The 12,756-nt window shown below is 37.5% G+C and overlaps 1 protein-coding gene across 1 annotated transcript in view; it reads right to left on the bottom strand.

Moving 5' to 3' along the window:
- The window catches only part of LOC127221897 (low-density lipoprotein receptor-related protein 1B-like), a 229,393-nt gene that overhangs the window by 58,866 nt on the left and 157,771 nt on the right, over nt 1-12,756 (bottom strand). The window contains exon 8 of the mRNA XM_051183850.1: nt 2,895-3,075. Within this exon, the coding sequence (XP_051039807.1) occupies nt 2,895-3,075 (181 nt within the window). The remainder of the gene's footprint in view (nt 1-2,894; nt 3,076-12,756) is intronic.

Genomic DNA, 12,756 nt, shown 5'->3' with positions numbered 1-12,756 from the left:
CTAGGGTCATGTGAAAGCTCTGTGTTATTAATTAAAGTAGATTTTCATTTTGGCATCCCAGACACAGCTCTCTAAAGACCCAATGCTTATCTAAGCTGGGGGATTTAAGAATACCCTCCTGATGCATTTCCCTCCCTTGTGTGGATCCTGAGGAAATTCTGACATTATTTGGGGAAATTTTATAGCCTGACTAAGAATTCTACCAGTGTTCAGACTGGCTGATAAGTTAACGATGAGACTATATCCTCTATTATTTTATATCAATTAAGTTTTATTTCAAATTATTTTAACAGCTGAGAATTATTTTGATTGCCTGTTGAGCCTGGATGGAGTATTAATCTTATTGATGTCAGTGTACCTTTTCTATTCTGCATTCCCTACAAGGGCCTTTATCATGGTGACAACTTAGGAACTAATTAATACCATGATCAGGCACAAATGTTTCATTTTATTTATACAAATCAGCATGTATAAAATGTAGCTTTATTCTTATTACTAAATTACACATTTTTGAAACTGGTTTAGTCTTTCCCTTTAGCATTTCCTGTTGATCATGAAATACACATTTTACTGTATCCTGTGGATAGGTGTAGCTATTTGTTCTGATTCACGGTTATAAACGTGTTCACATGAATACATATGCATTCACCCACACACAAAACACAGGCCTGTAATGACTCGCACATCTAATGAAGATGCTTACTGTTTTACTGTTCTGTAAGGATTGAATTAAACCCCAAGTCAGTAAAGTCCTGTATGAAGGTGTATTGTTGGTAAGGTTATGGCCTTGGAAAGGATTGAGGCTTTGTACCCATGGGAAATTGGCAAAGCTTTCCCCATATAGCTCAAAATTGGCAAAGCCTTCTTCTCTGGTCAGTTATGAGTGTTTGCAGACAATGGATCAGAGTGTACACAAACTGGCCCAAAGCAGCTTTATCATCCCCTTGCTTATGGACAGAGATTTGTAGCCACAAAGACCTCCTACAGGCACTAGATAAGCCCTCCTTCTGTGATGCACATAATAAAAACACTAAGGTTCCCTGTCATTATAGATGAGGCTGGATCAGAGCACACAGCCTGCCTGATCACAGATTTTCTGTGTCTGTCATTTCTCTATATCTCAATACCCAGAAAGTTTTCCCTATCTAAGATACACGGGTCTAGACACTGCAAATGAAGATTTTTTTTTTTTTTTTTTTGTGAATCAATCCAGTATTTAAGTTTATTTTTAAACAGAAAAATATCAAATAATATAATTTTTTAATTTTTACTTTTAAGACACACACACATACACACACACACCACACTTAAATCTAGATTTTACATATGAGAGATAAAGTAGCATTTAACTTTCTGAGTTTAGCTTATTTTGCTCAACATGACTATCCATACATTTTTCTAAAAACAGTTAAACAGGCAATGTTGGTCTGGTAGCCATATATATGTGAGATTTTTGTGTTACATTACTGAGGGCAAAGGCTTAACCAGTGGAAATGTTAAAGGTCTGAGAGGAAAGATTTCCCCAATGGAGGTGTTACAGGAATGAGGAGAAAGGTATCCTGGCAGTTGAAGGTAAATTAATACCACAAAGTCATGCTGTAGAACAAACCTCCACAAGAGATGTATTGGAAGAGACACAGGGGGGGGATGGGTGCCTCTGATCAGGGAGGGGCACCGGAAACTGAGCAGGAGACAGGGTTTATGTAGGATTTATTTTGGGGTCAGAGTTTTCCAAAGAGGAGATTGCTAGGGCAGGGATTGTTGAAATTTCAAACAAAGCCCAGGAATTGGTGGGATTTTATGCTCAGTATTGATAGGTTTTGTTAGATTTTAAATCCTAGAAGTGGTTCAGACTTTTCAAACCTTTTACCTCACATTCCCCTCTTTTTGTTTATTATTTAAAACAAAACAAAACCAACTAAGGGCTGGGGAAAGTAGACTAATTCCTGTTAATTAGGGCATTAAATTCCTTGGGGAAAGCTTGACTTTCATCATAGGCTTCTGTTTCAATAGCAAGGAATTGAAAATCCTATAATAGCAACTGATTAAAAGCATGTTTACAAATCTTCAAATATGTTGTTGAGGGAATATAGGCAACAAGTTATAAAAGGATAGTTATTACACTCCATGTTTCTATAGATATGTGTAAGTTGCTTGGATTTTTAATTAAAGAAAGTAATTATTTTGATCCTAGAATTGTCTGATACTTTTGATGAAGAGTATCTCTGCAGTGAATTTTGAGTTACCCTGTGTACTTTTAAAAGCTGGAGCTATAGGAGAACAAAAGAAAACAAAGTTCTCAGTCTAAAAGTATTTTACTTAAGTTTCCAAACATTTGAATGAAATTTCCTGTTGCTAATGCTTCCTTTTTATTGCCACTACTTGAATGACTTGTTCCACAAACTTCCATGCCTACACCCACTGCTTTTTAAACCAGTTTTCAGACATAAGTAAGACCAACCTCTTTAAAATGAGGGTGAACCTGCCACCTCCATGTCCATCCTTTCACTGAAGATAAAACACAAAATTCAAAGTTCTATTATCATCCTGTTCTCTTTTACCACTTCATCTTCACCAAGGAAATTTAGATTTAAGTGGATTTAGACAATGTGAAATGTATGTTTCAAGAAATCTTTGTGGGCAGAAAATTTCATTAGCTTAAAAGTTTAAGCAAAAGAGTCTCTGACTGTATGATGATTACTTGTCCTAGTGTTATGTTGTCTAATATAGTGCTTATTTTTAGATATTTAAGTAACATATTCTCTGTTCAAAAATTTTTTATTTTATTTATTTCAATGTATTTTTTTCTGTTTTTATTATATACATACATACATACATACATATATATATATATATATATATATATATATATATTTACATGCAGACTTACATACCCATTGACTGGATCTACCACAATTCCTCTGGGATGAGACATTTCTCCCTCCAGCAATGTTTTCCGGCTCTGAGAAGCTTTCTCCAGCCTGGCCACATTAATGGTTTTTCTTTGACCATCATTTGTCCAGTAAAGGTTATTTCCAATCCAGTCTACTGCAATGCCTTCTACATTATCCAAATCTATAAAAGTGTAAGAACAAGAAAGAAAGTAATCATATAATTAAAGTCAAATGAATTTCTCCAACTGACAATCTATTTAATGAAGTATCACAAAACAAACAAAAACCCCAAACAAAAAAAGAACTGCAACCAAAGATCTTTATAATGTGCTGTGCTTTTTAATAATTTTTTTCATTTTTATTTTAAATGCTTTGTTATTCAAATGATAGACCCTCTGTCATCACAAAGATTAAAATATGATTTGTGTTCACAACTAATCATATGCTGTTGTTTTAACTGAATGCCAGAATGCTGTAACAGAGTAAGCCATCTACAGAATAGTAGAAATTACAAATTACATAAGCAAAAGAATGTAAGTACAAGTGAATAAATGTGAACAGTGGCTTCTAAAAATATCTACAATATTTCTGAGTATTTCACATTTTATTGAGGATTTCACACATTTCATATAATGTTATAAAGTTATTGGTTTAATCTGTCCACCCTCTTTATGTTTCACTTTTTTCTCTATCCTCGACCATTTTTCAATCACAGCTTTATGTGGTCTCTCTGTCTGTTTTGAAACCACTAAATATATTTGGTGCTGCCTGAATATGCCTTGTAAGGTCCTTCTGTAAATATCTGAAAGGTACAGGAAGTAATAAATCAGAGATACTATAAGAATTTTAAATTTCGCCCCGCACGAACTCCCTGGGTTGGCCCCTGATCCTGCTGCTCATGTCCCCATCGAGAGCACCCTTGGAGCTCTCATACACCCCACCCATCCCCACAATGAGCCTGCCCCCCCTACCCTGTGCCCTACCCTACCCGCGGTCCTGCTGCTCTGGTTGAGCACTGGGACATAGGGTGGAGCCAACAGTCCACCCTACTTCAGAGACTTCTCAGAGCAACTCTGAACAAGGAGACCTGCCTATCCATGCGGGACCACCCATAATTTCCACCTGCTTGGTCTCTGACCCCACCTCCAGTCCTCTGCTGGAGTAGCAAGCCCCTCCCAGAGATACACCTATCTCTGCAGGACCACTGTGAGTACCTGCTGGCATCTTCTACTGGATCCTCATCCTTGACCCCATCCCTGGGTCCCTGTCTGAGGAGAAACTTCCTAGAGAGCTTGAACCACACAGAGCTACAGATATTGAATCTCAGACTCACATAAGCCCACCAGGGAAGTACCATAGAGAGAGGGGGAAACCCACCAACACCTACTGGAAGAAGCTATGGGAAGAAGGCAATACAAGAAAACACCTAACAACAGAAAGACAAGCATGACACCACCAAAATCTAGGGAATCTACACCAACTAAAACGGAACACAACAAAGCAGAGGAAGCAGAAGGGAACGACTTAAACATTACCATCATAAAAATGATAGAGGCCCTCAACGAAGATGTGAGAAAATCCCTTAAAGAAATGGAGGAAAAAACAAACAAAAAAGTGGAAGAAATGAACAAATTCCTTAAGGAAAGTACAGAAAGCCAAGAAAAAACAATTAAGCAGGTGAAGGAAACAGTTCAAGACTTGAAAACAGAAATAGAGAAAAATAAAGGCAACAAAAACTGAAGGAATGCTGGAAATAGAAAAACTGGGTAAAAAATCAGCAACTACAGACACATGCATAACCAACAGAATTCAAAAGATGGAAGAGAGAATCTCAGGCACAGGAGATAAACTAGAAGAAATAGATTCATCGACCAAAGAAAATCATAAAACCAATAAATCCTTAACAACAAACATCCAGGAAATGTGGGACACCATGAAAAGGCCAAACCTAATAAGAATAATAGGCATAGAGGAAGGTGAGGAAGCCCAGCTCAAAGGTGCCAAATTACATTCAACAAAATCATCGAGGAAAACATTCCAAATCTGAAGTCATCCACCATGACCAAGTAGGCTTCATCCCTGGAATGGAGGGATGGTTTAACATATGAAAATCTATCAACGTGATGCACCATATAAACAAACAGAAAAAGAAAAACCATATGATTATCTCCCTAGATGCAGAAAAACCCTTCGACAAAATTCAACACCATTTCATGATGAAGGTCTTGGAGAGGTCAGAGATAACAGGAACATACCTAAACATAATAAGAGAAATAATCAGCAAACCAACTGCCAACATCAAACTGATGTTGAAACTTAAGCCAATTCCTCTAAAATCAGGAAGAGGACAAGGCTGCCCTCTCTCTCCATATCTCTTCAATATCGTACTAGAAGTTCTAGCTAATGCTATAAGACAACAAAAGGAGATCAAGGGGATCCAAATTGGGAAGGAAGAAGTCAAACTGTCTCTATTTGCAGATGATGTGATAGTTTACATAAGCGACCAAATAAACTCTACCAGGGAACTCCTACAGCTGATAAACACCTTCACCAAAATAGCAGGATAAAAGATAAACTCAAAAAAATCAGTAGCCCTACTTTTTTCAGACGACAAAGACACAGAGAAACAAATCAGAGAAACAGCACCCTTTACAATAGCCACAAGCAACATAAACTATCTTGGTGTAACACTTACCAAACAAGTAAAAGACCTATATAATAAGAACTTTGTGGCTCTAAAGAAAGAAATTAAAGAAGATACCAGAAAATGGAAAGATCTCCCATGCTCTTAGATAGGCAGGATAAACATAGTAAAAATGGCAATCTTGCCAAAAGCAATCTACAGATTCAATGCAATCCCAATTAAAATCCCACCACAATTCTTCAGTGACCTTGAAAGGATAATAATCAACTTCATATGGAAAAACAAAAGAACCAGGATAGCTAAAACCACCCTATACAATAAAAGTACTTCAGGAGGCCTCACCATTCCTGACTTTAAGCTCTACTACAGAACTATACTTCTGAAAACAGCCTGGTATTGGCATAAAAATAGACAGGTAGACCAATGGAATCGAATTGAAAATCCTGATATTAACCCACACACGTATGATCACCTGATTTTCGACAAAACAGCTAAAATTATACAATGGGGCGAGGACAGCATCTTCAACCAGTGGTGCTGGCACAATTAGATGAGGGTGTGTAGAAGACTGCAGATAGACCCATGTCTGTCGCCATGCACAAAACTCAAGTCCAAATAGATCAAAGACCTCAACAACAATCCAGCCACATTGAACGTCTTTGAAGGAAAGTAGGAGATACCCTTGATCAAATTCATTTAGGAGACCACTTCCTGAACATAACTCCAGGGGCACAGACACTGAGAGAATCAATTAATAAATGGGACCTCTTCAAAATTAGAAGCTTCTGTAAGGCAAAGGATACAGTAGAGAAGACCAAATGGCAGCCCACAGACTGGGAAAAGATTTTCACCAATCCTATATCTGACAAAGGGCTGATCTCCAAAATATACAAAGAACTCAAGAAACTAGTCAACAAAACACCAAATAACCTTATTAAAAAATGGGGTACAGAACTGAAGAAAGGATTCTCAATAGAGGAAATCAAAAAGGCTGAAAGACACTTAAGAAAATGCTCCACATCCTTAGCTATCAGGGAAATGCAAATCAAAACAACTTTGAGATACCATCTTACTCCTGCCAGAATGGCTAAAATTAGAAACACCAATAATGACTCATGTTGGAGAGTATGTGGAGAAAGGGGAACACTCCTCCACTGCTGGTGGGAGTGCAAACTCATACAACCATTTTGGAGCTCAGTATGGCGGTTCCTCAGGAAAATGGGACTTAGATTACCACAGGACCCGGCAATCCTTCTTAGGCATATACCCAAAGGATTCACATCCATGCAACAAAGACATATGTTCAACTATGTGCACTATTTATAATAGCAAGAACCTGGAAGCAACCTAGATGCCCCTCAATCGAAGAATGGATAATGAAGATGTGGAATGCTGGAAATAGTACAGAAGCAAGCATAACCAACAGAATTCAAGAGATGGAAGAGAGAATCTCAGGCGCACAAGACAAGCTAGAAGAAATAGATTAAGTGACCAAAGAAAATCATAAATCCAATAAATCCTTAACACAAAACATCCAGGAAATGTGGGACACCGAGAAAAGGCCAAATCTAAGAATAATAGGCATAGAGGAAGGTGAGGAAGCCCAGCTCAAAGGTGCCGAAAATATATTCAACAAAATCATCAAGGAAAACTTTCCAAATATGAAGTACGACATGACCATGAAAGTACAAGAAGCATACCAAACACCCAATAGGCTGGACCAAAGAAAAAAGACCCCTCGACATATAATAATCAAAACATCTAGCATACAGAATAAAGAAAAAATATTAAGAGCAGCAAAGGAAAAGGACAGGTAACATATAAAGACAGACCTATCAAAATTACACCTGACTTCTCCATGGAAACTGTCAAGGCCAGAAGGTCCTGGATAGATGTTCTACAAGTATTAAGAGAACACAAGTAGCCAGCAAAACTCTGTATCACTATAGATGGAGAAAACAAGATATTTAATGACAAAACCAGATTTTCCCAATACATGTCTACAAATCCAGCCCTACAGAAAGTATTGGAAGGAAAACTCCAACCCAAGGAAGGTTACTATGCCCACAAAAATGTAGGCAACAGATATAATCTAAGTATACCAGAAACCAAGGGTAAAGCAGAACTAATATATTCACAATAGCACTGCCAACAACAAACCTAAAACAAATAAGCATCAACAATCAATGGTCCAATTTAGCCTTTTCATCAAGGGAGAATTAAATACTGTCACATTATTAAATACAAAATGACACGGCTATTTTTAGTTATTTGTTTTGATTCCACACCTAGGTTATAATTTATTAAAATAAAATACTCTGGACCTTTTCACACCAATAGCAAATTGTTCATTCTATCTCATTAATTGAAACAGGCATGTAGTTACCAGTAGTCATTACAGCAATGCAGTTTCATAGATAGGCTTAATTTATATTTCCTAATATGGTTTGGGATTTTGTGCTTGACTATATAAACATTAAAAATACAATTGTATTTCTGCAACTCATAATTTTTTACTAAATTTTCAATGGAGTAAAAGGAAAACATGCATTGTATATGATAGAAAGTACAGGACATGGCAGTATACTTTCAGTAAATCATACTTACTATTAAAATCTGAGTTCGTGTTAACAGCCAGATACTAATAATCACCATATTTATAAATGTTATGGCAAAGAGAAAATGTATTATTCTGTATTTCCATGGATCTAGTGATTACCTACCTACCAAATTAAATTAAACAAAAAAAGTATATTTGTTTTACAACTGCACAAATATTCAGAGAGAAGGGAGACAGACAAAGTAAACATGTCAGTTATATGCAAGTGTGATAGCAGAGGCAAAGTACTTTGGCGTTTCATCTTGCAAAAGTCTTTATAGGCATCTAAGAAGACATGTACTCATGAAAATTTGTGTCCACAGACAGCCTTTATAAAAATAAGTAGTGAGACAGGCACAAATTTAATAAGAAGATTAAGAGGCAGCTTGCTACAAGTTCTTTACTTTCATGACAAAATTTGCTAAAGAATGGTAAGTATGATCTAACTTCTATATTAAGCAAATAGTAACCATTGGCATAAGGGACTTAATATACTCAATTATCAACACAAAAAGCTTAAAACCTGTACTAACATGTAATGTGTCTCCTCTTTTTTATGCAAATTTGAAAACAGAATTATATAAGAAAAATGACCAACTGAAGCAAGAGTCAACATTTGTGTTAAAGGGAAATGTAAATTTAAAACTATAGATTGGAAACTCTTGGGCTGTGAAACAAACACTCTTGATCCTGGGTCTGAGCCAACCAAACTGATTATATAAGGGGAGAGATAGGGTTTGGAGCCAGAGTCCACAAATGTGCTGGTTGCCCCCAAAGAAGCCCTGAGAAACATATCAAGGCAAAATAGTCTTTCATATAGTCTTTCCATGGTGTAGCTAATTGTAACACACTAAACTATCACCAAGGGTAGATTGTAATCCACCTGTTATAGAAAGGAGACCACATAAGACCACTCTTAGACAAGGAGTTGAACATGAAGTAATGAAGAAAATACTAAGGCCATATCTGAAAAGACTAAAGCCACATTTGGAAAACTGTGATAAGACTTAAAATATCTACACACAGTAAAGGGGAAAGGCCCATGATTAACTACAAGCTGGTCATGGAAGAATGAAAACCAAAAGTGCATCCATTAATTAGAGGCTAGCAGACCCTGCCAAGGTCTATGACCAGCAACACATGCAAAATCAGCCAAGGCAGGCATGTAGCAGATGGGTCAACAGATGACTCCAGAAGTCAGAGACAAACAGGGAGTTCAGAGCATCACCATTGCCTTCATTTCGGAATAAAAATTTTTGAATAGAATAATTGATAGTTATTTTTTCAATTCCTTTAGGTCAGTCATGCACGCAACCTATGTATGTTTTAAACATTTATGTACAAATGTATTCCCAGCACTTAGAGCTTCCTGGGGCTGGCAAGGTAGTTCTCAATGGATAAACACAATTACTGCCAAACCTAGGGATAAGAGGGATATGAGTTCAAACTCTGTAAGTCATATATTGGAAGGAAGGAACTGAGACAATTTGTCCATTTACCTCCACATGGTTGCCTAGGCACATACACACACACACACACACACACTAAATAAATAAATAAAAATAATTTTAAAAAGAACTCTATAGTTATATAGTAAGATCCCTAAAATATTGGTTTAATGAATGATAAAATGAATCAATACATTATATTGCTTCATTAATGACTGTTTCTTCTTCTAGTGACATATAATACTTTGTACAATCATTTATCACTTGTCTCCATCACAAACTCTGCTATACAAGTATCTGAACAATATTATACTGCCCTTAGCTAACTGATGAACTATACTTAATAACACACTAGTAAACCATTCATGGTGGCACATGACTTTAATACCAGCACTTCAGTGGGAGAGCCATGCAAACATCTGAATTCAAGGTGACCATGGTTTACAGATCGAGTTCCAGGACAGCTAGGGGGCTACACAGAGAAATCTTATTAGTCTTTATATGAATGTATGAAATAGTATATGTGAAGCCCTTGGAAACAAGGATGGGCCTTGTTAGCAATGTTTGCTTACTTCCCTACTGTTTTTTATTTTACATTTTTTATATGTTTTTATTTAAATTAGAAAAAAATCTTACTTTTACATATCAATCTTGGTTCCCTATCCCTCACATCCTCCATGTCCCCCACAGACACCCCTCCCCACCCCACCAATATCCACTTCCCAGGGAGGGTGAAGACTTCAATGTGGTATCATCAAAGTCTGTCGTCTCATTTCAGGCACAGCCTAGGCCCTCCCCACCTGGTATCTAGGTGAGAGAGTATCTCTCCATAGGGAATGGGCTTCTAAAGTCCATTCATGCACTAGGGATAAATACTGTTCATTTTTTTAATTAAAAAACAATCTTATATACCAATTCATGTTCGGTCTCCTTTTCATCCTGCCACTCTCCCCTCCATCTCCCTATTCCACACCCCATTCACTCCTCAGAGAGGGTGAGGCCTATCAGAAATCATCAAAGTTTTTCACATCATTTGGAACAGGAGTGAGCTCCCACCCTGTTATCTAGGTTGAACAAGGTATCCCTCCATAGGGAATGGGCTCCAAAAGGACAGTTCATTGACTAGGGATAAATACTGGTTCCCATTGCCAGAGGCCCCACTGACTACCCCAAGCCCCTCACCTGACACCCATGTTCGGGGGGCCTAGTTCAGTCTTATGCAGGTTCCCCAGCTATCAGTTTGGAGTGTGTGAGCTCCCACTTGCTCTGGTCAGCTGCCTCTGTGGGTTTCCGCAACATGGTCTTGACTCCTTTGCTTATCCCTCCACTCTCTTTTAAAACTGGACTGTAGTAGTTCAGCTCAGTGCTTAGTTGTGAATCTCTGCTTCTTCTATGAGCTACTGGATAAAGGCTTTATGATGGCATTTAAGGTAGTCATCAGTCTCCTTATTGGGGAAAGGGATTTAAGGTAGCCTCTCTACTATTGACTAGATTCTTAGTTGGGGTCATCCTTGTAGATTTCTGGCAATTTCTCCTGGGCCAGATTTCTTGTTAACCCCACAATGATTCCCTCTATCAAATTATCTCTTTCATAGAAAGAAGCATTGTTTGTTATAGTCAGAGCCTGGTAGCAACCTAGTTGCCTCTCAACTGAAGAATGGATAAAGAAAATGTGGTACATATACACAATAGAGTACTGATCAGCAACAAAAAACAATGACAATTTGAATTTTCTAAGGCAAATGGATGGAACTAGAAGAAATCATCCCAAGTGAAGTAACACAGACACAGAAAGATAAAGGTATATACTCACTCATTAGTAGATATTGGACATGGGTAGAGAGACATAGATGCATCACCAAGTAGGGTAAAGAGACAAGATCTCTTGAGTAAGTGCAAAGTTTGGGAGGAGGGGAGGTAGGGGAGAGAGGAGGAGAGAAAGCAGGGGAGAAAGGTAACACGAGAGAATAGGATGGTAGAGTTGGGAGGACAGAGAAGGACAGCAAGGAAAGAGATACCTTAAATGATTTATTTTTTTTTTTTTACTTTTAACTATACTTATACTTGTGGGTCTGTATGTGAATTTGGGCACAGTTCTCATGGATGTCAGCACAGAGTACTGGATCCCTTTGAGCTGGAGTTACAGGTAGTTGTAGGCTGCTCAACCTGGGTGTGTAAAAACAAACTTGGATTTTTTTTTTTTGCAAGAGTCTTGTTAACTGGTGAGTTGTTTCTCTAGCCCCTATCTACTTATATGTAGTTTTCACCACCTTATATCCAGCCAAAGTTGTTTGTATTCCCTTTTAGTTCATTTTTTATTCTCTACACATTTCACTCCCATTAATAAAACCAAGAGGCGGTTCTATCTACAACTCAATTATCTTATGGTATCTCTCAAAGTACTCTGTTCTCTAAGCTCCCTTAGACTCCTGCACTGGATTCCAAATGCCATCTTCTGAATTGCAGAATTTTCTGAAGTATAGGTGTAGTACTTCTCAATATTTTTTTCCCACAAAATAGATAAGAAGCATTGGTTTGCTTTATGTTGCTGTGATTATCCACTCTGCCTAAAAAAAATACTTGGAGAGAGAAAACAGTTTATTTGGCTTAACTTCTGTGTCACTGTCATTAGATAACAGGACAGGAGGTTTTAAAGTAGGTCTCAACGTAGAAACCATTGTGCAGCTCTGTTCACTGGATTGTTATCGAGGCTTGCTCAGTTTTCTCAGCTTTCTTTCTTATGCAACTCAGGACCACATGACCGGAGTGGGCACTATGTACAGTGGACTCCCACATCAATCATTAATCAAAAAAAAAAAAAAAATGCCCCAAAGACATGACGGTCCCTTTTCCCATATTACTCTAGTTGGTATTAGGAGGACAGAATCTAAGAAGTAAAGCCTAAGTAGATCTCTAGGAAAGTAAAATACTTGCTGTGGAGACATGGGAACATGACTTCTATCCTCAACACTTTTGTAAACATCCAGGCATTGTGGTACATGCTTATATTCACAGTACTCATGAGGCAAAGGCAAGACTTACTGACTAATCAATCAATACTAATATGTGAACTTCAATTCCAGTGAATGTTCCAATCTCAAGAAACAAGATAAAGATATGAAGAATGACTTGAGAACCTGACCAATAACTTCCACATGAATGCATACACAC

Source organism: Phodopus roborovskii, unplaced genomic scaffold, assembly GCF_943737965.1.
Source record: "Phodopus roborovskii unplaced genomic scaffold, PHOROB, whole genome shotgun sequence".
Taxonomy (NCBI): domain Eukaryota; kingdom Metazoa; phylum Chordata; class Mammalia; order Rodentia; family Cricetidae; genus Phodopus; species Phodopus roborovskii.
This window is presented reverse-complemented; position numbering and strand designations above follow the sequence as displayed.